General features: G+C 34.9%; 3 protein-coding genes across 5 annotated transcripts; 1 reads left to right on the forward strand and 2 right to left on the reverse strand.

Annotated features, from left to right (window-relative positions):
• Positions 4,649–9,865, forward strand: LOC109336714 (probable mitochondrial import inner membrane translocase subunit TIM21). 3 transcript variants are annotated; one of them, XM_019573475.1, is made up of 7 exons: positions 4,649–4,905; positions 4,989–5,074; positions 6,000–6,181; positions 6,455–6,503; positions 8,109–8,228; positions 8,495–8,680; positions 9,456–9,865. In XM_019573475.1, exons 1-6 carry the CDS (start codon positions 4,767–4,769, stop codon positions 8,663–8,665), a joined length of 747 nt encoding a protein of 248 aa, XP_019429020.1. In that variant the 5' UTR covers positions 4,649–4,766; the 3' UTR covers positions 8,666–8,680; positions 9,456–9,865. The 3 variants fall into 3 exon arrangements, with proteins under 3 accessions (XP_019429020.1, XP_019429019.1, XP_019429018.1); XM_019573474.1 differs by having other exon boundaries at positions 9,461–9,865; XM_019573473.1 differs by lacking the exon at positions 9,456–9,865 and having other exon boundaries at positions 8,495–8,991.
• Positions 10,816–11,124, reverse strand: LOC109335440 (seed trypsin/chymotrypsin inhibitor TI5-72-like). Its single transcript, XM_019571573.1, has one exon. It carries the CDS (start codon positions 11,122–11,124, stop codon positions 10,816–10,818), a length of 309 nt encoding a protein of 102 aa, XP_019427118.1.
• LOC109335254 lies at positions 18,489–22,813 on the reverse strand. Its single transcript, XM_019571380.1, has 2 exons — positions 22,542–22,813; positions 18,489–19,213 (listed from the first exon to the last, which is right to left on the reverse strand). The coding sequence occupies exons 1-2, from the start codon at positions 22,707–22,709 to the stop codon at positions 18,680–18,682; spliced, it is 702 nt and encodes a 233-aa protein (XP_019426925.1). The 5' UTR covers positions 22,710–22,813; the 3' UTR covers positions 18,489–18,679.

The following is a 25,337-nucleotide window of genomic DNA, read 5'->3' on the forward strand; positions in this document are numbered from 1 at the left end:
GTGAAGGGAAGGATCATGTGCATGATGTGAACCAGGTGGTGACCCGAATCATGACTACAAAGGGATATGAAATAGGGAGAGGTTTGGGCATGCATCTACAGGGCATTTCATTGTTTATCTCACTCTCGGAGAAATTTGATAAGTTTGGGCTAGGGTATGAAGCTTCGATGGAGGATGTAGGCATGAGTTTGAGTCAGAGAAAGAAGCATAGATGGGAGTTGGAGAAGCCCATTCCTCATTTCTACGAAACATTTCGAAGTCCTGTTGGGTGATTACATCAAGTGACTTTAGAGAGCAAAACATCCATCTTCCCATCAACTTTCTGGTAGAAGACAGTTCACCTGGGGCCAACAATGTTCGAGTCGATGAGGAAGACACACCATTGAAGAATTGGCATTCTGAACCAATAAGTGAGATTGTGGCATTAAAGTAAACTTTTGATTATGTTGTAACTTTGATGTTTGGATTTATGTTTAAATGACTTGAGATAATATCTTTGCTAATTTATATTGATATTCAACATTTTATCTCATCAATTCATACCTCACCATTATCATAATTCATCCCTTTTCATCTCCCAACATTTAATAAATGAATACATGTACTTAAATTTGGTAGAAAATTTATACGGTAATTGAAAATCCATCAATTAATTCGTCTACGACACTGGATGATGAACCTATTGATTCAAATGAAGAACAAGAGGATGTGAGGGAGTTTTCAAAAATGTTAGAGCATGTCGAAAGGGAGTAATTCGTGACTACTGAAGAAATTGAGTTAGTCAACATGGGGACAGAAGAGGATAAAAAAGAGCTGAAAATGGTAGACAACCCGGAATGCATTGAAATGATAAATCTGTTACGTGAGTATATGCATGTGTTTGCTTGGTCTTATAAGGATATGCCAGGGCTAGATCCTAACATAGTGTCGCATAAGAAACAAAAGTTGAGAAGAATGCACCCGAATTTGTCATTAAAAGTGAAAGAGGAGGTGAAAAAACAATTAGACTCCGACTTCATAGAAGTGTCTAGGCACACAGAATGAGTGGCTAATGTAATAATGATACCCAAGAAAGGAGTGAAACTGAGGATGTGCGTAGACTATAGAAATCTTAATAAGGCAAATTTGAAAGATGATTTTTCCATCCCTCATATTGATGTTCTAGTCGACAGCGTGGCCCTGAGTCATCGGTTCTCTTTCATAGACGGATATGCAGGATACGAATATGTAGGGTATCATCAAATTCTGATGGACGCTGATGATAAGGCAAAAACCACTTTTATCACCCCATGGCGGACCTATTGTTACAGGGTCATGTCTTTTGGACTAAAGAATGCAGGGGCAACGTATCAACGTGTTCTGGTGGCCCTATTTCATGATATGATGCATAAGAAAGTGGATGTATATGTTGATGATATCATCGCCAAGTCTAAAGAGGGGACAATCATGTCGTAGTCTTATGAAAGTTATTTGAAAGGCTGAGAAAATATCAAATGAAGTTAAATCCCGAGAAATGCACGTTTGGAGCATCTTCGGGGAACATGTTGGGATTTGTCGTCGGTATGGAAGGCATAAGGGTGGACCCTAAGAAGGTAGAAGCGATTTAAGAGATGCCAGACCCAAAGACTGAGAAGGAAGTGATAAGTTTTCTAGGCAAGCTGAATTCATTGCAAGATTTATTGCCAACCTGACTAGCACTAGTGAGCCCATGTTTAAGTTGTTGAAGAAGAACCAGCCAAGCAAGTTGGATAAGGATTGCTAGGAAGTTTTCAATGAAATAAAGGCTTATTTGGTAAACCCACATGTCTTGGCACCACCCACACTAGGCCGACCATTGATCTTATATATGACGGTGTTACAAACTTCGATGGGTGCAATGTTGGGACAATATGGAGAAACGAGTAAGAAGGAGCAAGCCATCTACTATTTGAGCAAGAAGTTTAATGAATGTGAATCTCGATACTCGATGATAGAAAGGATTTGTTACACTCTAGTGTGGGAATCCAAAAGGCTCCGACAATTCATGTTGTAAAACACTACTTGTATCGTCTCCCAAATGGATCCTTTGAGATATATCTTTGAGAGTCCTCACGTTTCTCTGAGAATGGTAAAATGGTATATGATGTTGTCCGAGTTCGATATTAAATATGTTACTCAGAAATTTGTAAAAGGGGAGCAATCAAAGATTAATTGGCTAAAAGCCCTATAGACGGAGAAGACGAGATACTGAATGAGTTCCTTAATGGTGGACTATATAGGATAGATGAATTAGAGGAAGATGTTTGGGAGATTTATTTTGATGGAGCAGTTAATATGCATGGGAGCGGGGTTGGGGTAGTAATCATCTCACTAGTCGGTAAGCAGTACCCACTAGTAGTCAAGCTAGACTTCGAATGCACTAACAATATAGCCGAATATGAAGCGTGCATCAATGGACTTCTCTTTGCATATGAACTGAATGTCAATAAGTTGTGGGTGTTCGGAGATTTTGCGCTTATCATTTACCAGGTCAATGACGAGTGGCAAACTAAGGATACAAAGCTCATTCCGTGTGACTCGAGAGAAATTTGAAGAAATTTGCTTTTCCCATGTGACTCGAGAGAAGAACCAATTTGCGAATGCTCTAGCAACTTTGGCTGTAATGACTAAATTGGAAGTACACGCTAGCGTTCGCCCAATTCAAGTGACGACTCAAGATGGACCTTCTTACTGTTGAGCTAATTTAGAGGTTAATGGTGAACCTTGGTATCACGATGTAAAAAGGTATATCCAACACAGAGAGTATCCAGAGGGTGTCAGTGATGTGAACAAAAGGACAATTCGCCGTCTGGCAAGGACATTCTTCTTGAATGGTGAAGTTTTGTACAAAAGGAGTCATGATGGTACACTCCTTAGATGCGTTGATACAAGAGAACTTCAATTAATCATGACTGAAATACATGAAGGGATCTGTGGAACTCATGCAAATGGTCACATGATGGCAAAGAAAATTCTGAAGAGCGACTACTATTGGACTACTATGGAAGCAGATTGTATGAGTTATGTTAGAAAGTGTGAGAAGTGTCAGGTGTACGTAGATAGAATCAATGCACCATCTTTCCTATTGCATATTATGGTTGCCCCCTGACCATCATCCATGTGGGGGATTGATGTAATTGGACCCATAAATCCCAAGGCTTCCAACGGTCATCGCTTCATTATGGTGGCAATCGACTACTTCATCAAGTGGGTAGAAGTTGCATCATACAGTAGTATCACTCGCAAGGTATTTGTCAGGTTCCTCCGAATAGAGATCGTTTGCAGGTATGGGATCCCTGAAAGGATAATCACAGATAATGACACCAATCTCAACGGTGGCGAAGTGGAAGAAGATAGTTCATAAAAAATATATTCAAAGACTAAATGGAATATCTCCATAAAGACATCATTTGACCGTAGGTAAATGGAATACATATACTATTCCAAGAAGTGTTTCACTCTAATGCCACTTTTTATAATTTAAAACTTTAATAATTAACTATTTTTGGACCAATTACAATAATTATCACATAAAGTAAAACACTTTGTGGAACAAGAAATATATTCTAAAGGTAAAAATATATTTTAATAAAAAAAACTTAAAAAATTTCAGGGGCAGCTACGCCCACTTGTCCATGTAATGATCTGCCCTTAATCACTATATATATATATATATATATAATTCATATTTAATAATTATTAACTAGTAGTGTGTATAGGCACTTCGTGTCTACCAATCAATATTGCATGATATTACACATTCAATTTTTATATATTTTATTTTTTAGAATTATAACATATTTATTGTGTTCGATGTACATTATATTATAATTTTTGTGTATTTATGATAATGTTCAGTTTTATGTGAAAGGTGTAGTTAACTAATGTGTTGGTGGTGATTATTTATGATTATATAGTTTTTTGTAAATATTAAATAATGTTAAGGGCAAAACAGGAAGTAGAAATTATATCATGGTGGAAGTTACATCATGTTTTGTTTTTATATATAGTATAGATAAATAATATAAATGAATGATAAATAATATTATAAAGAGTATAAATATCTTCCAAAACAATATTATGAATATTATACTCTATTATATATTTTTATGGACTATTACACATATTAGTTTATAAATCAAAATCTTCTTAAAGTTAGAGTGCATTTTTTTGTTTCCCACATATATCCAATTATTAGAAACAATTTTGCCTAAACTAGGAACATTCACATATATTTGGAACAATGCATTTTGTATAAACTAATATTTTTATAAACTATAAGATCATAAATTATAATATTATAATCTTGTTATATTTAGGTCTCTTAGCTGATTATAAAATTAATCTGTTTTTTTAGGTAAAATAAAAATATTATTTTTATAAATCAAATTATATAAAATGGTGTGAGATTATTTATTTTTGTGTGATTATGTTGATTGTTTTCTTTTATATTTTTTAAATATTTATTATCATATATATTTTACTATAAAGATTATCCTACCCATTGGAAAAAGTTTGATTCTTGTATATATTTATTATAATTTTGGTTAATGATACTGCAATAAATTAAAATAAAAGACAATATAATGATAAAAATACTTTATTTTCAAATAAAAATAATGATAAAAATACGTGTCACCGGAAAAGAGGTGTGAACCGTGAAGTCATAACCCCCTCTTGTTGAAGCCGTGCTACGACGAGTAATAAGTAGATTATCAGTTTTTTCGCCGCACCTCCGATCAAATACCATGTTTCGCAGGATCTGGTCCCATCGTGCCACAGCTTCTGTCTTTAGAACCCGCCGCAATGCTTCCTCGGAAATAGGTTCCAACACTCGACCCACCGCCATGAATCTCGTCTCTCCGTGTTTCTCACCAACATTAACAAGTTTGAACAACATGCCTTCACTCCATTCTCTTTCCCTTTCATTTTCACTCACATTCTTTATTCTTATTCATGTTTGGCACCAGGGTTTAGAGAAAACCAAGTATCCACCTCCGTTGTAAGGTTCATTTCTTCAAAAGCATCAGATAAAGAAGGCAGAACTGCAGACAAGGTTTGTGATTATTTTTCATTTCAAACAGGTCCATGTACTAGAAAGTTTTTAATCAAGCTCTTGATTTTTTGTAATTGAATCCTTGTTAGGGTTCTATTATGTTTTCTTTGAAGATTCTTTATTTCCTTTCGTTTAATGCAGTCACTAACTTTCTGGATAAATTCAAATTAGTCTATGTACTTAGTGGTGCAAATACCGGAAACAACCTTTCCGTTTGCGCATTGTGCATACATACCAATCGAGTGGGAGCTTCTTGCACTTGGCTGCCATTTTAGTCTATGTACTTAGTGAGGAAATTCATACATGCCCATTAAAATGAATGGAACCATAAAGATTTATGTACACGGGACTCAATTTTTATAAGTTTAGGGACCCCGATTAATTGTTTTAACATAGGGAATGTTCTTTTTTCTTCCATATACTTAGTTATTTTCATGAATTCTTTCATTTTTAGATTATGTACAATTACATGTGTTAATACCTATTTGCGCAAATTCCTTGATGATTCCTGCTTGTTAATGATAAAATCCAATAAGCATATTGTTTTATCCATAGCGAGTTTGCCACTAACTGTAGCAGCACCGTCTGCTAAAATCTGTCCCTTTTAATGCATTTACCTCACTGAACCTTGGGTTTTTGAATTTCGATCCAAGCTAGTATATTTTGTTGGAAAGTTCATACATTTGAATTTTTTAATTAAAAACTGTGATTATTTAATTATTTGTAATTAAAACTTATTACTATTTAACATGAGTGAGCCTCAGTGCAATAATTGCTGCCTAGTCCACTAGTTAAGAACCTCGTGCACTATGCTGCTATTTTTCTAATCTGAAGTGTAGGATTTACTAAAGATGATGGCTTTAATTGAGGATTGCAATCTGTATGTCGGTTATTCTTGACCTTTTCTTTTCGACTTTTTTGATAGACCAAAAAGGACATTACCAATGTTGAAGAGGATCCCTTTAGTGCTCCTACCTATAATATTCCGGAGAAGCCAGTAACATTTGTGGAGGGGGCATCCTACAGTGTCATCATTCTTGCAGGACTTGGAGTTGCAGCTGCTGCTGGATACGCTGTTTTCAAGGAGCTTATATTTCAACCCAAGGAGTAAAAACTTTTATTTTCTTGCTCAATTTTATGTTATCTATAATGAAAATGCTTGACAGCCTTTCTAGTGAATGAGGTGGAGTGCCTATTTACTTTTTTGGATGTATGAGTGGTCTCTACCACATTATCGTATCCAACGACCACATCTAGCTTGATCCTGTCAATAGTTTTTTTGGCTGTGTTGCACTATGCTATGAAAATGTTATCACAATTCGCTGTTTTAAGTTTTTCTGTTTCTTCAATATCAGTCTGATTGTTATAAGTTGGTAACAGGTACAAGATCTATAACAAAGCTCTGAAACGGATTCAGGATGACGGTCAAGTGAGTGAACTTTTATTTATTTTCTAAATTTAAGTATTTAAAAAGTTCAGCCAAAATCCTCAAGTTTATATTGGTTGGACATGAAAAGAAGTTTTTCATCCAAGGGATCACCATTTGTAGGAAAAAGCTATGATAAGAAAATTAATAAGAGTACTTTGCTGATGGAAAGGCTTTCAAAAGAATCCTGTTGGCTTTTACCGTTTAGTTTTAATGTTGAGTTTTGTTAATAATCTAATGTTGAATTTTGTTAATAACTTAACGCTCAATGTTCTGTCATAGTCAAAATAGTAGGTGCTTTGATTTGTGATTTGTACATGTATAACCTACCTTTTGGGCCAGTCATTTAAAATCCATTCAATATATAGCTAAGTAGTTAATTGTGCCACTATAGTGTGCAATTGTGAAATCGCATCGTAGTTGAAGGGATCTCCGCCACGCGTTCTTCTGGTATGTTGCAGATCTGAGTCGTGATCCTCGTGGGCGCAATAGCGCCTTTTGCGGTGAGATTCATCTGCAACAGGGACGAGAGCCAAAAGGCACAGAGAAAATGCCCTAATGTGTGGATTTTGGTAAGATTCGTCTGCAACAAGGACGAGAGCCAAAAGCCGCAGAGAAAATGCCCTAATGTATGGATTTTGTCTTATGTGGTGCATTTAGACACTTCCTTTTTTGTGTTTGTCTTATGGGCTGTGTTTTTTGAGTATACAGGGTTTAGGCTATAGATTCATTTGTATCTGGTTAATGCACTTTGATTTAGATGGTGGGTTTTGTCTTGCATACGCTGGGATTTGATTCATTTATTTAGATATGGTATGCCTTTGTGGGACAACTCCTCCCTCGTGGGCGTGGGTCCGTGTTGCTGCTCTTTTTTGAACCATTCTCCACTATTTTTTTCCTTTTCTGTTGTTCTGAGTCCTCGTGAGTTCGAACAGTCCCCGACTTTTTCCTTCTAAACACTCTTTACTTAGACAGGCTTAAACTTATGAGTTATATTGAATTAGAATGTCAATAAAATGAGTGGGTGACCCATTGCACGAGGCTCCAACCCAGTAGGGTCTGGCAGGGTAGATGTGCACAATCGTACCCTCACAAACGAATAGACTATTTACAATGAATTTGAATGATAATAAATTTTGATTATTACTCAATAATTGGTCTTCAATTTTGTCTACTTTTCTATTTTGAGAATTTATATATGTGTAATATAAGTTACTTATATGTTTTCCCTGATTGTGCCAATAGTGGCCAACCCTCTATCCTGCTATACTGTTTTTTGGGGTCGGACACTCCACAATTTGGGATTTATTGCTTATATATATAGCTCAGTGCTGGTGTCGTTCTGAAGTTGGTTGGTTTTGGGTGAAGGACTACCAAAGTTCTGTGTTCAACCTTGGCTCTTCACAAGTTCACATTAAACAATAAGTTGCTAAACCACTAGACGCTTTAGTGAAGGATGAATCTTGCTACGTAATTTAAAAATCATTGAAGGGTGATAGAGTGCAAGCATCTTCTGCAATCATGTTGCAGCGAGTACCAAATTCTATAATAATACTATTTTTTTGCACGTATTAAATCACTAAATCAAAACATGATTTGCTGTATCAGGTCAGAGTGAGGATTGGATTTCCAATTACAGGCTATGGTCAGGAGAGTAGAAATCGTGCTGCTCGCCAACGAATCCCTAACAGGGTGTGGACCGATGAAGATGGTGTTGAGCATGTAGAGGTAAACTTTGTAGCATACAGTCAATTTTATTTGCAGATAGATATTTACACATTTTATGATAACTAATTTGTTACTTGCCCTTGAAAAGAGAAATAAAAAGGGAGATGAAGGGAAAAAATGAAGGAAAGAAAGGGGGGAAAGTATGCGACGCTGTTACTATTTTATATTTTTTCCTGTGATTTTCGAACTTCTAAAATTTCTTTTACTATGGTGCATACTTATTGTTTAGCAGCGAGTATCAGTTCTGTTGATAATATGATTTACAGGTTAACTTCTATATCCGGGGACCCCATGGACATGGAAAAGTATTCTCTGAGATGTTCAAAGGCCCAGACAATGAATGGAAGTTCACTTACTTGATAGTTGAGATTAGAGCACCGTCTTCAGCACAATTAATTTTGGAGTCATATGTACCAGATTACAGTCCAAGCAAGTAGCCTAGATGAGAAAAGGTTTCTTTCTGCATCATTCACTGAATTCTCAGTCTGCAGATAGTAGATAGTTATCTATGTTTTTGTTTGATAAGGTTGGTTTTCACAACACAAATTGTAGTGATAGCTCTGGTGGATCAAAATTTTCACCTCCTCTCAACCCAGGCTAAGAAAAGGATAGATGATTAAGAAATAAAGAAGAGAGAAACAAAGGAAATTAAAGAGCTTCCAAACATTGTAATTTAATTAATTAACCAGTTAAACTATTGCAAATTATAGACATGCAATATTATATGGGAGACTTAATTACACTCAACATCCCTCTTGAGGTTTATGTTGTTATTACACTTATCTTTTTGAGGTCTGTGTTGTCTTTATACTTACACCCCTTGCAATATAAGCCTCAAGAGAGGTTGGTATAATTTTGAAATAAGAGGGTACCGGGTGAAATTAATCCAAACCCTAGGAGAGAGTTTATATAACTTCCCCTATATTATGTATGTGTTACGTATTTAATATCTTGCATTAGTCCTTTTCCATCATGACTGCCCAGATATGTCACTTAAGCTGTTACTTACATTGGCTTATTGATGAACCCTTCGGTTTTTGGCACTGGTCAATGTTTTTATAATGTTTTGGCTATGTCCTTTTTGTTCTGTTACTTATGTCAACCTTGCAAACTATACTCCAAAGTTATTTTTGCTAGAATGGGAACTATTTTAACCTGATGGTCTCATATCATAGTACTTGAAGAACCATAAGAATTCTAATTGCATATTATTTACTTTTAATCCAGTGCAGGTTTTTTTATATTTGGTCCATTCGTGGAGGCAGCATTTTTCGTTGATCGACATTGTGGACCACCCTTGCCCCAGTCCGTGATCCTGAAGGATGAAAATTGAAAGAAAGAAAGAAAGACAATTAATGAAGTTACAAATAAGATTTGAAAATGTTTCCTCAAATCCCCGGTTCCATATTTTTTATATTTAATTTAGAACCTGCAGATGAGGAAATTTGGGCAGCAAGGATCTTAGTAAGGATTATCAGAACGGTTATTGAGAATGCCACCTACTTTTGTTATTGTTTAGAATTCAATATAGATTGGTTTGGGAAGAACATTGAGTAGGTATCAAGCATGCTAATTTTTAAAGGGATGAACAAGTATAAGATGCTTGTAGCCAAAAAGAAAATTTGATATGGATGACATGATGTTGGTTTTGATTATTACCTACTGAAAATGGGAATTTTGGGGACAAAGATACCAGCAACGTTAGACTAATTCCAAATATTTTGGCACCACCCAGGATTAGTATATATTGCTAAACAAGACTGTTAGGAACATATCTTCAAACACACTCTTTTTTGCTTCATTGTTATTGGTGTGAAACACGATTTGAGACATGGTTTCAGACAATAGATCTTTGTTCCACTTTAACATGGTGCATTGATGAGAAACAGTTAGAAAGTGGAGCAAAACACACAGCATTCACTCTTTGGTGGCCTCAACCACCACCGCCTTCATCTCCTCCTCAAAACTTACCTCAACACTCAACAATGTTTCCCCTTTACTAAACCGAGACCAATTGTGGTCGCTCCACTGTTGTTGAAAGTTGAAACTAGCTCAGAAGTCCATGGCTCAAAACCAGAATAAAATTCATGGCTGGAATTCCCAATAGCGAGTGCTCCTTGTGCTCGGTGGTTTAATAAATATTTTGCTTATAACAAAAACATGTCTATGAAGAAAAACTGTCTTCTTGCCAAGTGAATTAACTATGGGCTGTCTCGTAGTGGAAATGTAGTATAAGCTATTTCCTCTGGGGGCTTTGCATGTGGATAAAATACAGTACTGTTTTGCAAGTTATTGTTTTTTCCTTCAATTTTTTTATCAATGATTAAAATGAGAGTAAAAATAGAGGGCTATGTTGTTCACCACTATCTAAATTATTCTCATTAGATGCTGCCCTGAAACTTGGTCAGATTAATTTGCTATGTAGATTTATAAGCAAAGATCAAACTAAGGGGAAAGGAATGATTAAAATAAGAAACACCATGACCAGCAGATTGCAAAAAGCAAACTGCATGGTATGTAGATTTTTTATTTATTCCATGGGAGCCTAAGGAGCTCTCCTATCATACTTATTAAAACTAGTTCATTCTTAGTGAACAAGAACTTCAGAGGAGGTACATGGTTTATAGCAGAAATTAGTGATATCTGAGCAACGAAATTGTGGAGGAAATGACCTTGTACATATGCAGGAATTGCATATACAGCTATCACAACAAGGTTTAGATGACAAAGAGTTAGAGAAGTATTGCATAGTGGCAGTGACAGTGTTATCATTCATGAGAAGCTGGGTTATAATGGAGCTTGGGTTGAAGCGTGCTTCAACAATGGCAGTGAAAGAACCCATAAGGAAAACCAACATAGCTACCTTCATCACAATCACTTTCTTCTTCAATTCCATTTTTTTCTAAGTGTCTTTGTAATACGTTTGTTCAATTCCATCTTTTTCTAAGTGTTATTTATAAGAATATTAATTAAAGAAGTTGTCATTATTGTTTCATATAATATATGAGGTTATGTAGGTTTCTCATTTGTCGTCTCTTGTAACTTGCCACGCATTTCATTTAATATCTATTCACGTGGACCAATCATTAGCTAAATACTAATGAGCATGCTTACCACGAAGAATCAGTATAGGAATGACAATGAGTATCCATGACTCCGGGTAATGACTCTCCGGACCGGCCCCATTTATTTGGTTTTGAACCTAGATCCACTACTAATTTGCATGGATATATATCCGCTTACTATATAGTATTTGTTGGTTCTTGGCTACCTAGTAAATCTGTTAAGAATATGTTAAATCATGTGGCTCAAAATCTTCTTTCATTTCAGCAGTGCCGTGCCTACAAACGTGCTCACTGTCCAAGTTATTTACTGCATTGTCTTTTGCATTCAATTGTCCAGGCCAACTTGCATGTCAATTCTCCATTTCAACTTCAATTTTCCCACATCATCATAAACCAAGTGCAACTTTTCTTCCATCAACAATAAAAGGGGCTTAAGCTGTGCAAACATGCAACAAGTCCAAGCTATGATTGAACTTCTGTTAGAGTTGTGACAGTCGAAAATATGAAGATGCAGTGAAGAAAAAAAAGGTAAACAATGACAAACTTTTGTATTGATATGATGAAGAACAAATTACACTTATGAAATATGAAAATAACTATTGATAGCCTCAACTATCAATCCTAGAGAAGGTTCTCTATTTCTCTTTCTATAACAGAATTCTTAGATACCTATCTCTACCTCCATCATATGCTAAATACCAACTGATTTCCCTTTTCCCCCTTTGTCTTTTGCCAGCTCAGCCTTCTTCATTCTTTTCCCACGTCTCCTCTCATAGACCCTCCAACTCTTGGGCTTACTATTACCAACTTCCAAGCCCACGTCCCCAACCATGTTTCTATCAATTTCTCCCACCTAAACAACAACCTTGTCCTCAAGGCTAAAATCTGGGAACTATCCTTGAATGAAAGCATCATCCTCCCAAGTGACATCATCAACAGACTTATTTTTCTATTAGATGAGACTTTGAGGAACCGAGATTCCCTCATGTATGATCCACCATGAGCCCATTACCCTCTCCGGATAAACATTGGCCTCAAGATGGATAGCCAATTTTGTAGGAAGATCCCCGTGCACCTGATAATGACCAATAGCCTTTTTAAGTAAAGAAACATGAAAAACGAGATGGATTTTGGATTGTTCCGGCAACTTCAATTTATATGCTACTACTCCCAGCTTTGCCATAATCTGAAATGGTCCATAGAGTCGAGCAGCTAATTTTTCATTAATCTGTTTGGACAATGATTGTTGCCGGTGGGGTCTTAATTTGAGAAACACCCATTCACCTATGTCAAACTGCACATCACTTCGCTTCTTGTCTGCATATTTGGCCATTTGTTGTTGAGCTCGTAGTAGATGAAGCTGTAATTGACCCAAAGCCTCATCCCTTTCTTCTATCTCCAAAGCCACGACTGCCACTTTAGTCTCGTTACTGAGGAAACGAAGAATGCTTGGTGGGGGTCGGCCATACACCACTGCAAAAGGTGTTGTGCCGATGGAGACATGGAAGGTGGTGTTATACCAAAATTTTGCCTATGGGATCCAATAGGACCAAGTTTTTGGTTGATCCGATGCAAAACAGTGAAGGTAACTTTCAAGGCACTTGTTGATAACTTCTGTTTCAGGATGATAAGCAGAGCTCATGTGTAAATGTGTACCTTGCATTTTAAAAAGCTCCATCCAGAAATGGCTGACAAACAATGGATTTCTATCGTTGATTAGTGATTTCGGAATGCCGTGTAATCTCACGACTTCCTTCACAAACAGCTCAACCACCGATTTTGTAGTATAGCGATGTTTCGACAATAAAAAATGATTGTATTTTGAAAGCCTATCCATCACAACCAAAATTGCTTCAAACCCTTTAGACTTAAGGAGACCAGTGACAAAGTCAAGAGATAAATCCTCCCACACAGCATTCAGAATAGGGAGGGGCTGAAGTAAGCCCCCCGATGTTGTAGCTGCATATTTTTGTCGTTGACAAGTATCACACGCTCTTACGTAATCATGGACCGTCTTTTGCATTCTAGGCCAATATAAATTTGCAGCTAACCTCCTATATGTTCTGAGGAAACCCAAATGACCTCCTATAGGGGAAGCATGAAATTCGTTCAAGAGTAGAGAAATGGAAGGAGAGGTAGGAGACAATACCAAACAGCCTTGATAGAACAAAATGCCTTGCTGAACCGAAAACCCCCTTTTTGCAGACGGATCAGCTTATAGGTCCTCAATTATTTTTTGCATTGAGGCATCATGTCTAACCTCATCTAGCAATTTATCTACATCAACCCAAGTAGGATAAGAGATAAGAGCAGTAAATTCTACCTCATCATAACATCTGGACAGAGCATCAACGACCTTGTTCTCAGGTCCTGGTTTGTACTTGACTTCGAATTGGTATCCCAACAATTTTGCCAACCAACACTGCTGATCTGGAAAGGAAATGCGTTGCTACAAAAAATGTTTTAAACTTTTGTGATCCGTATAGACCACAAATGGTCTACCCAATAAATAATGCCTCCAATGTTGAATGACAAGGACTAAGGCCATTAATTCCTTTTCATACACTGATTTTGCCAATTTTCCAGCCGACAAGGCTTTGCTGAAATAAGAAATTGGCCTTCTATTTTGCATTAAGACATCACTGAGACCCCTCCCAGCTGCATCACATTCGACTTCGAAAGGCATTGTGAAATTCGGCAACATTAACACAGGAGAGGTAGTTATTCGAATCTTAAGTGTGTTGAAGGCTTCCGAAGCGCGCCACTCCACACAAAATTATTCTTCTTAGTCAATTCGGTTAGTGGTTTAACAATTTTCCCATAGTCCCGTATGAATTTCCTGTAATATCTCGTCAGGCCTAGGAATCCCCGAACTCCTTTAACATTTTTAGGCACTGGCCAATCCACAACACACTGCACCTTCCCCGGATCAATAACCACCCCAGTGCCCGATATAACATGACCCAAATAATCAACATATTCACAGCGGAACTTACACTTTGCTTCATTTGCAACAAAACAGTGATTCTACAGGATCTCTAACACTTGCTTTAAGTGATGAAGGTGTTCTGCCTCAGTCTTGCTATAAACCAAGATGCCGTCAAAGAATACTAAAACAAAGCTTCGAAGAAAAGGCCTAAAGACATCATTCATAGTAGCTTGAAATGTTGTTGGGGCATTCATCAATCCGAAAGACATAACAAGGTATTCATAGTGACCATTGTGTGTTCGAAAAGCAGTCTTGTGAATATCCGCTTCATGGACACAGATTTGATGGTACCCCGACCTTAGATCAATTTTAGAAAAAAAAAATAGTTGATCCAAACAATTCATCCAACAACTCATATACAATGGGAATGGGGGTACTTATATGGAATAGTCACTTTGTTCAATGCTCGATAATCAACACACACACGCCATGAACCATCTTTCTTTTTTACTAGAATCACGGGGCTAGAGAAAGCACTCATACTCGAACGAATCACCCCTGCATTTAATAGCTCTTGAACTTGCTTCTAAATCTCATCTTTTTGATGGTGTGAATACCTATATGGCCTGACACTAACCGGACTAGATTCTGCCAATAACTGAATGTGATGGACCTGTTTCCTCTTCAGGGGTAATCTAATGCGTTCCCGAAAAACTGTTGGAAATTGGCTCAACAACCGAGTGACGTCTTGTTGTCCCCTATTGTTCTCAACACTGTCAATAACACCTTTTTGTGTCCACCACCAATCATCGATTGCCCTTCTACCCGTGTCTTCCAGAAAAGAGTTTAAGAACCCCTGTTCCACTCGGTCACAACCTTGACTCAACAACTTCACCATTGTTCCTTCATACCAGAATTGCGTAGTAAGATTTTTCCAATCCATCACTACCTTGCCCAGTATGCTTAGCCAGGACACTTCCAACACCACATCCAAACCGCCTAATTCCAGAACTAATGCATCAACTTCAAAAGTTTGTGGCCCTAAGTTGATTCGTATTCCCTTACAAATTCCCTTGGAGAGTATCTTGTGACCATCTCCGAGCTTGACATTCTTTGCTGTCATTGGAGTAATAGCGAGACCCAGAGCCGTAGTAATGGTGGGAGAGATGAAATTGTGGCTGACCCCACTGTCAATTAGGACCATCACGTCAATCTCTGCCAATTTTCCTCATATCTTCATGGTGTGATATTCTCCCATGCTCCCCATCACCCTGATTACTTTGCATTCTGCTTCTCCGTCATCGTCTTCTTCGGTAACACTAGCCTCAATTGCAATAATCTCACCGTCGTCATCTCCACTTTCACCTTCACCCAAAATCAGTAATCGAAGAGAGCGTTTTGGACACTTGTGTTGGGTTGGATGATATTTTTTCCCACATTTGAAACAAAGTCCCTTTGCCCTTTTCTCCATCACCTCTTCATAGGATAAACTTTTAGTGCCCTTCCACCGCTCCACCGAACGATTTTGGCGTTCCGTTTCGCCCTTACGTCCTGTAGAACCCATTGAAGAAGAAGAGATTTGGTTTGGGCTTGCTGAACCCGTTTTCGGCATTAAAGAGTGACTCGGGTTGCTCCAACCCGATTGAGAGAACCGAGTTCTTTGATTTTGGGCCGCCCCACTTCTATTAATCAGGTTTGGCCCATTCCACTCACTACGAGCCCCTAGGTGTCTCCTTCCAAAATGCTTCTCCTCTTCATCATCCTCTTTCCGCAACTCATCCTCCACATCCTTGGCCATCCTTATCATCTGCATCCTTGTTTGAGGATTTAAAGTGCATATCCTTCTTCTAATTTGAGGTTTCAACCTACTCATGAAATACCCCATATATTGTTCCTTTGGTAAACGCCCTACTTGGGAAGATAATAACTCAAAAGCTTCCACAAATTCCTCCACACTCCCCGTTTGCCGTAGGGTGGATAATTCTTCAAACGGGTTCTCCAACCGCCTTCCTCCATAACGCACAATGAGGGCTTTTTTTAATTTCTCCCATGACAAGGCGTCTTCTGTTTCGAGCAACAAATTGAACCAGTGAATTGTGGTTCCCTCCATACTTACCCTTGCCAACTTCAAACGCATGTCATCCGGAGTGTTCTGCACATCAAAATAAATTTCGGCACGAGTAATCCATGCGAATAGGTCATCTCCTTCAAATGTAGGTAGCTTCACTTTCTTCCCCGAAAGTCGTGATTCACCACTCAAGATTTCATCGGAAGAATGCTCTGTCTCTCCTTCGCGATTTTTTTGACCGAATTGATGACTCAATTCTGCCAACACTAAACTCTGCATCTGCATCTGAGCAACTAAGGTTTGCAGAGTTGTTTTGACCTCTCCCATTTGCTCTTCCAAAGCTTCAACCCTATCGAACATCTTTGGTGGCATCTACTGTGGTTCACTCCTCCGTTGTTTATGTATCTGACAGGTCGGACCAATTGTTAGAATTGTGACAGTCGAAAATATGAAGATGCAGTGAAGAAAAAAAATGTAAACAATGGTAAACTTTTGTATTGATATGATGAAGAACATATTACACTTATGAAGTATGAAAATAACTATTGATAGCTTCAACAATCAATCCTAGAGAAGGTTCTCTATTTCTCTTTCTATAACAGAATTCTTAGATACCTATCTCTACCTCCATCATATGCTAAATACCAACTGATTTCCCCTTTTCCCCTTTGTCTTTTGCCAGCAGCCTCCTTCATTCTTTTCTCACGTCTCCTCTCATAGACCCTCCAACTCTTGGGCTTACTATTACCAACTTCCAAGCCAACGTCCCCAGCCATGTTTCTATCAACTTCCCAGTAGTAAACAAAGGCTTAGTCAACATATTTGTTGTGGTTATCTTCTCTATGGAAAACCGTTTTTCTTCTATCACACCTTGGATGAAGTTCAACCTGCAGGCATAAACATGCTTTGTTTTTCATGATATAATAGAGTTTTGGCCAAGTTCAATGTACTCTCATTATCACAATAAAGAGTAGGTCTCAAATATCCAATCTCAAATTGTGAATGAGACCATGCAAACATATACCTTATTTAATCCTCACTCTTAAAAACATATACCCCAATTCAGTAGTAGATAAAAAAGCAATCGTACATTGAAGTATTGCTTTCAAAATAATAGAAATCCATAAATGGTGAAGATAAAATTAATAAGTCAATAATCTCGTGCCAATGAGACTAATGTTATAACCAAAGAGCACCACTCCCACCAAGAAAACCATAGACCAGACCAATGTTATAACCAAAAAGCACCACTGGCACCATCAAAACTATAGAACAGACTAATGTTGTTCACACTTTCAACTTTTAAGTATCACAATCTACTGACTCTTAAGGAATGAAGTGCAGGAGGTTATGAGTTCAAGTCCCACCATCAATAAAAAAAGAGTTATAAGATAGTTTAACGATGAAGATAAATGAGGTGGAGGGTGAAGTCTCACCCACAGAAAAATACTAACATACTACATTATGACATACATTAAACTCATAATAACATTGCAACATTGAAACTTTACTTATGTAGTCCCTCTCCTCATCTTCAGTCCAAAGTACCCTCCCAAGATAATACTAATCAGCTTAGAGTTTTTTTCCATCTAAAAAGACTGCACCAACTTGCTGCACCCTAATCCTTCATCTCAAACTCACTGCTCCAAATATTTTAGTAAGATTACAATTCCAGTTATCATATTAATATATATTCAAGACATCTCAATAGAGATGAACTCAAGAAAGGTCATCAAGTTGGGATAATTCACTTATTTGAGTCAAAATTTCTAACTTTTTGTTCAACTGTTTGCGAGTCTAGCTTATTAATTAAGTTGTTAATGAATCCAACATTAAGTAAGTCAAGATCCACGTTGGTTCGTAGTCAGTCATATTAATCAAAACTAAGAAAAAGAATTATTTGTAATCTTTTGGAAAATTCGTTCCCTTAATCAAACTATATTATCAAAGATTTTGGTGATCAAAACATGTGGTTCACGTAAATTAGGTCTTATATTATTCTGTCTCTAGTCCGAACAAGAATCGAGGCACACAGTTGGTGGTTTGTGTCTAACATTATTATTCCACATGCTTACTATATTAAAGCTACTAAAAGCACTTATAGTGCCACAAAAGAAAAAAAAAAGCCTTTGATTACAAAATATTATGATACATCTAGCTAAAAGGTCACTAATAGTAACACAAACAAAGCCATGTGGGAAAAAGCCAGTTGAATTATTTTGGTAAAGGCACTTCAGCATCTGGCTTCTAGGATAATATACAAACACCTTTCTAAATGATGTTTCTAATGAACATACACACAATTATGACGAGGTAACATTATATCGTTGAAATTCGATACTTGTTGAAATCGTCACTGTGATCACAATTTAAAACCCTAATCTTAAAATTAAACATAGTCTTCCCCTTTGCCATTCTTGACAATCTTGTGTTTCCCACTCTCACAAACAAAGTCAAGGTTGTAAAGCACCGGTAACATAGCAGCAGAACACAAGAAAACCAACACAGGACCAAAGATCCAAAGCACAAGAGGGAGTGCTGAGTAGAAAAGCCTATTTCCAACAGTGTTCAAAATAGTCCCTTTCTCAAAAAGCACAGTCAAATATTCTGTGGTCATCATGGAATTGATATCTTGTGGTGTGCAAATGAGGATGCTAACTTGATTGAGAAACCTGATTGATAGAGTGTGACAGAAAAATGAGAATATGAAAAGGGTAAGGAGTGTTACATATTTGAGTGCCACCATAAATTCACCATGAGCTCCATAAACAGAATCATTCAGAGGCTTTTTGATGCTGTAAGTGCTGCTTATGACAGCTGCTAAACCAGCAGAGAGAAGAATGGATGTTGTGGCCATAAGGGTTGATCCCATTATCATGTTACGAAGTGTTTGAACTGCTAGGATGTTCTTCTTTTCAATATCCTGCCATGAACAAAAATGCCATGTTGTTTTCTTATGTATATTAGAATTGGGATGTTGATATTGTTTCATGTATTTTTGAAATACTTGTAATAAATATAGGGTAACACTTTGTGAACATAAAAAAAATCATATTGGACCATAAAGATATACAAACTTGGATATTAGTTTTTCAATGTTGTAAAATTGTATACATCATTTTTTAATGTAAAATTGATGGAAAATTGTAACTTGAATACATCATTTTTTAATGTAAGTTTTTTAATGTTTAAACAATAATCTTAGGTAGTCATCGGGTAAGTTTCATTTCCATGTTTTGACTATTTATCTGAATTTTATGGAATATTCCTAAAAACCATTGATTTTCCAAATTTTTAGTCATTAAAATTGAAAAGATTGAAAGAGGATTAAATAAGAGTCATTTCACATAAAATGTAATATTTTCATGGGAATTTAACATTCTCAACTCCCTCCTCACAAATTAATATCAATGAACATGTAATTTTCTCTAGTATTTTTTTCCCAAGCCTTCTATCAAACATGAGAATCTCACATTCTCAAGTAATAAGATCCTTGAGAATGCCAAAACATTAGTTGTAACAAAACCCACTTAAAACATTTACTAGCACTCTCTATAATATATATACCCTACCTAAATTTTAATTTAAGAATTTTGTAACATTGCTATGTCTCCAACTAGTTTGGATATTTGAACATTGATATATTCCTTTAAAAAAACAAACGTCCACTCTTCTCTTAATTTTTTATACTTACATATATAGTTTACACACATAATATGGTACTATGTACTCACGTCACGTGTTTAGGATTCATTTCTTCATTAATAAACACCTGTTTCTAAAATCCTATATGTGTAAATTCTTAAATTGAATACCCCCTCTTATCTAAAGCACTAGATGAAGTGGCTCATAATTAAAAAAACCATGAAAAGTTAATCCACTTAGCATGAAGACAAAAGAAAGGATTTAGTTTCTGTTGTAGATTGTGGCCTAAAATATGAAAAACAAAAAAAAAAAAATGTATACGTTGATAGTATATGAATTTAATATACTAATAGCATATCATACACTATCTATATTTTATTTGTAGTGATTTTTCAAAAAAATATATAAATAAATAGTAAATGATATACTGATAATACATAAGTATTACCCTCACAAATATCAATGATACGTTATTTGCTTTGCTAATATTTCAATTATAATCAACACCAGACCACAAAAACAAAGTGGATTCACTAACCCACTTATACTCTACGGAGTCACTAACCCACTTTTATATGATAGTGATGGGCCATATTTTGTTAATGAGCCTACATTCTTGAAGTTGAAATTCCAAAACTTAGGCTAGCCAATTGTATTTAGATTCTCTCGAATATTCATATTTGTATGTTTCTCATTCCAAGATTCTAATAGATAAACATCACGCAAGACAGGGCCCTAAAATCCATTTAGCTAAAGCAAAATCTTTTATAATTACCATGTCGGATAAAAATTATTGCGAATTCTTCAACACTTTTACTTTTGATTCAGTTTTAAAATAATTCATTAAAAATTAAAATAGGTTAAAAATACACCTCAACATTTAAAACATAAGTCAATTGATTGAGGTTATTATCCTTGGATAAAAAACTTTATGCTTATTTGAGTAGAGTTAATTATGACCATGATCTAAAACAGATTAAAGAACCTTTTTCCGGGTTCAAAACAGGGTTGTTTCTTTTACCTTAAAAAAGAAAGTTTCATTCAACTATCCTCAGCTGCACCTTTAATAATGAAAAAAAAATCCATGATATTGATGGTTTATTATTAATACTTGATATCAAGAATGTGTTACTATATCAGAAAAAAAAGTTTCTTCATAATTTTTTTTAAAATCACTTCTTTTCTTTATCCCACTTTTTAATTAACTAAACTTTCTTTTTTATTCTTATTTTTTTTAATGGAATTCCAACATACACCAGTTAAGCCAAACCTTCATTATATCTAACAAAATACCAACAAGTTAATGATCTAGTGATATAAGGTCCTATTAAATTCCACAATATGACTAAAATGTCAATGATTTGATTCTTGAGAGTGACACTCATTGGGAGGGGTAATCATACACTTTAATTAGATTAATTCCTTATTCAAAAGGTGATGGAATACCCTTAATAGTATAAAAAAATATCTAATAAAATATTAATACACAAAACATACTTGTTGGATTTATTACAAAATGGAGTGCATGATATGCATGTTATGTTGTTACACTCACAAGCATATGAAAAGAAATTATCATATCGAGATTAATAATTCCAACCAAAATTTCACCCCCAAAATGATTTTAAATTAAATATATTTATTTCCATCCAACAATGGAGATGTGATTTAGAATATTCATCATAAAACAAGTAATAACTATGAGAGGTTATAGGTTAAAGCAGAATGCCAAATATTATGTTCGAATCATAATAAAGTGGTTGGAAACCATTTCTAGTTCCCACATGAATTTTGTAGTAAAAAAATTAATAAAGTGCATAACCAAGATTCATTAATGGAAACCAAATAGCAAGTTAAGTTAAATATAATTTTGTTTCTGTTGGTTGTCCTTTATCTCCTTTCACTCCCTCCATCATGTTTTAGAGCACTTTGGATCTTTTTTTGGTTAGTAAAAGAACCTTTATCTATAAATCATATAATGGAGTTTAACAATTCAAATCAAATTCTCTCAACAGTTATGGTGTTTCATCCCTAGGATTTCTACTTGAGATCCTTACCTGAGAAAATTAAATTAACTATTTTCATACTACTTGATCCAACAAATATTAACAAAGCAGTTTAATTCTTTCAGACAGAAGATAGGACAAGAAAGGTGTGGTTTTCATGTAAAAACAAAAGTTACTTGATTTCAAATATAATAAACCTGTTATGCCCTCTATTTTTTTAATTATTTTTAGACTATGTTAGAAGCCTCCATTCCTGAAAATCTTTTCTTTTCATTTAAAGCTTCACAACACATCTTCTTATCTCTTTCTCTACTTCTTCTCCCTACTTTGTACTCTACTTTTATATTTTTCAATTAGCTTATTGTAGTAACATCACTCTCTCTCCCTAACTCATGGTTTTGTTGCTTTAGTGCCTATTAATTTCATGCTATTAGTTGCTTCAAATTCTCAAAATATTCAAAGAGGTGAATATAATAAGCACTATACTATGCAGCCTCGTGCATGAATTGACAAGCTTGACAAAAATAGTTATAGAGAAAGGTAACAATCAAACAATAAAATATAATATTAATTAAGGGTTTGATGGAGAAGAGAGAATACCTTCAACATAGCAGGGACCCAGAAGCGTCTTCCATGAGCATTGATTCCAATTATGGTGGAAGAAGGGTGTGTTCGAACCTTATGCCATAACCAAACATGATAACCAATGTTTATCATAAGTCCTAATGGTACCAATATCATATCCAAATAATATTTTCTCCACTCCATCTTATTTTTCTGCTTCTTTCTCTCTATCTCTCTTAACAAGTTTTATGGGATTTGTGTTGTGTGTGAGTTTCAGTACTGCTTCTATTTGCAGTGACCCTTGCAGATTCTTTTGCCCACAAGAATATATGTTTCATCAGTTTCGGGCTAAAGAGTTGCATTTATAAAGAAAAAGTGGTGTGAGTGGAACAATGAATAGGTAAAGGATGCTGGAAATTAACCACATTTTTCTAATCTTGTCCTTACTTAGTGGTAGTGCTACTAATGGATGGAAATTGAGTTTTTGAAATTTTGTTTATGGATATAAGAAAGAAAAATGTTATGTTCTATTAAGAAATTATAAATTAGTAAAAATATTCTCTTAATTAAAAAATAATAGATATGTAGAACTTGAACTAATATATACATATATATTTTTAATTTGATGAGATGTGATTATGAACTAATCATATTTTAATAATTTGTAAGTAAAATTCTATCAATATCTATGCATATGTTAAAAATGATTACAAAATATAAGTAAAAATAGAAGTTCCTAAAATCACTATTGTGCCCCTTATTCATAAAATTTGCTTATCAAGAAAAGAGGAAGTTCCTAAAAATTCCTCTGTTCAAGAAAATTATGAGGAATGTGGAGACAAAATTTGTATTTGAAATTAAAATGGTGTTGATTTTAGCCTAGCTATATATAAAATGCATGGGGTTTTTAATGTGTAAATATTTTTATCCTATCCTATCTCTTTCATAATTTACTTTTGTACCTTATTGACATATTTCTTATATATAATATATTATTTTTAGTTGACATGTTTTTTAGTTTTTTGTAATTTTATTTATTCATTATTGAATTTTAGTAATGTGTAAGCGGAACCGTGTCAATACCTTCGTTTATGAGTAATAATGGTTAAGTAAAAATCCTAAAATCACTCTATTGAATAGGAAACTCCTAAAAATGCTCTCCTCCAAGAAAAAAATGTGAGAGTTAATGTCTTTTTATAGTATTTTTTTTTTAAAGACAAGTTCATTGCACAAAAACATTCAAATTTTACTTCAATTCTAAGCAAGACATTACATTTAATCTTGAAATTGAAAACCGTAGTTAATATAATTTTCCATTTGAATTATACAACTTTACAAAATCATTAAATTAAACTCATACATGTTAATTTTAGTAAAACCTCGTATGAGAAAATGAATTATTATGTTGAGAAATAGTTTTCATAAAAGAGATATGTTAAGGAAAATATAAATCCAAAACAAAACTTAAAATAAAATAAGGTTGCAAACATAGAGGTTTTTTTTTCATATACTAGAACCAATAATTCTAACATTAACATAATACTTAACTATATAAGAAGATCTTCTGGTTTAAATTTCTAACAAAAGATATTCATAGTGTATATACAACAAAGTCGTGCATAAATATAGCACACACAAAAGAAAAGATAATGGATGATGTAAGATACCGACTACTATAATTGCAATGCGAGTTTACATACATTATAACGTTAAAACGTTAAAACGATAAAAACAAATAACAGATATAATAAAGCAATGTCATCCTTATGCAAAGGATGTATGAGTTTGGTATCATATACAATAGGATGTTAAAATTTCCAGTTAATTTATCTTTAATATCATGCTTGTACAATTCAGTCAATCAATTATCATGGATCTGCTTGAAGGACATGAGAAAGCAACCTGAATATAAGTTAGCATAAAAACAACAAGTAAAAGTTTCCTTTGATTTCAAGTACATTTATTTATTTGAGGTGATTATGTAGTAACAATTTTGGGAACCCTTATGATCATGAAATGTACAAGGAGTATCAGATTGCTTAGTTTGCATATAGGCCTATTTGTGTCATAGGAATGATAAACTTACATTTTCATTGGACTATATTACCTAAGCAATTACTTGAGGCTTCTTGACGAATTACTACTATTATATTGTCTCCATTAAACAAATTTGTATTGATATTTGTATCACCTTATCTTTTCTCTAACTAAAAATATAAAAACACAATAATGCATATACACACGAACTGAAGTTAGGTCATTAAATCTTCCAGTCATGATTTTTTAATTTCTATTGTCACAAATATAATAACCTAAGTTAGATATCTGAACCTCAATATAATTTGATCATATCATACCCTTTGGAGTGACTTCAATACACTAATTTAGTGATCAATGAACCCCAATCTCACTACACCTTCTAAGTGTGTGAATAACCTTAGGTGCTAAACTAACTCCATTTTTTCATCCTTAATCACCAAGAATACTTAAGAATGTCTATCTTTTACCGGATAATATTTTTACAAGATTTTATCTCCAATTTCAATCAAACCCAAATTGTTCGCAATTAAACTATTACTAAACAACTCACTAACTCCACTCTTGTTTTCATTCCTCATTGTCTAGTCACAATTACTTCCTAATAATATAACTTATTTATATTCTCAGTCTCACACATAATATCTCTTTTAAATTACCATAAAAAGTTTATCATACCCCTCCCAACTAATTAACTTATGAATTTCTGAAATTTCAAATCCTCAACTTCAAATATAAGAATTTTTAATACCAACACAAAAATCAACTCATAACAATTGTGAATTGGATATTTCC

This window comes from Lupinus angustifolius, chromosome LG20 (genome assembly GCF_001865875.1).
Source record: "Lupinus angustifolius cultivar Tanjil chromosome LG20, LupAngTanjil_v1.0, whole genome shotgun sequence".
Classification (NCBI taxonomy): Eukaryota; Viridiplantae; Streptophyta; class Magnoliopsida; order Fabales; family Fabaceae; genus Lupinus; species Lupinus angustifolius.

Bases quoted from the DNA above. Each gene is read 5' to 3' on its own strand.
- LOC109336714 (XM_019573475.1), top strand. From the start codon at position 4,767: ATGTTTCGCAGGATCTGGTCCCATCGTGCCACAGCTTCTGTCTTTAGA. The intron at 6,182-6,454 runs GTAAAAACTTTT...AGTTGGTAACAG, and splicing joins CTTATATTTCAACCCAAGGA to GTACAAGATCTATAACAAAG. The intron at 6,504-8,108 runs GTGAGTGAACTT...TTGCTGTATCAG, and splicing joins GGATTCAGGATGACGGTCAA to GTCAGAGTGAGGATTGGATT.
- LOC109335440 (XM_019571573.1), bottom strand. From the start codon at position 11,124: ATGGAATTGAAGAAGAAAGTGATTGTGATGAAGGTAGCTATGTTGGTT.
- LOC109335254 (XM_019571380.1), bottom strand. From the start codon at position 22,709: ATGGAGTGGAGAAAATATTATTTGGATATGATATTGGTACCATTAGGA. The intron at 19,214-22,541 runs GTATTCTCTCTT...TGTTCATGGCAG, and splicing joins GGGTCCCTGCTATGTTGAAG to GATATTGAAAAGAAGAACAT.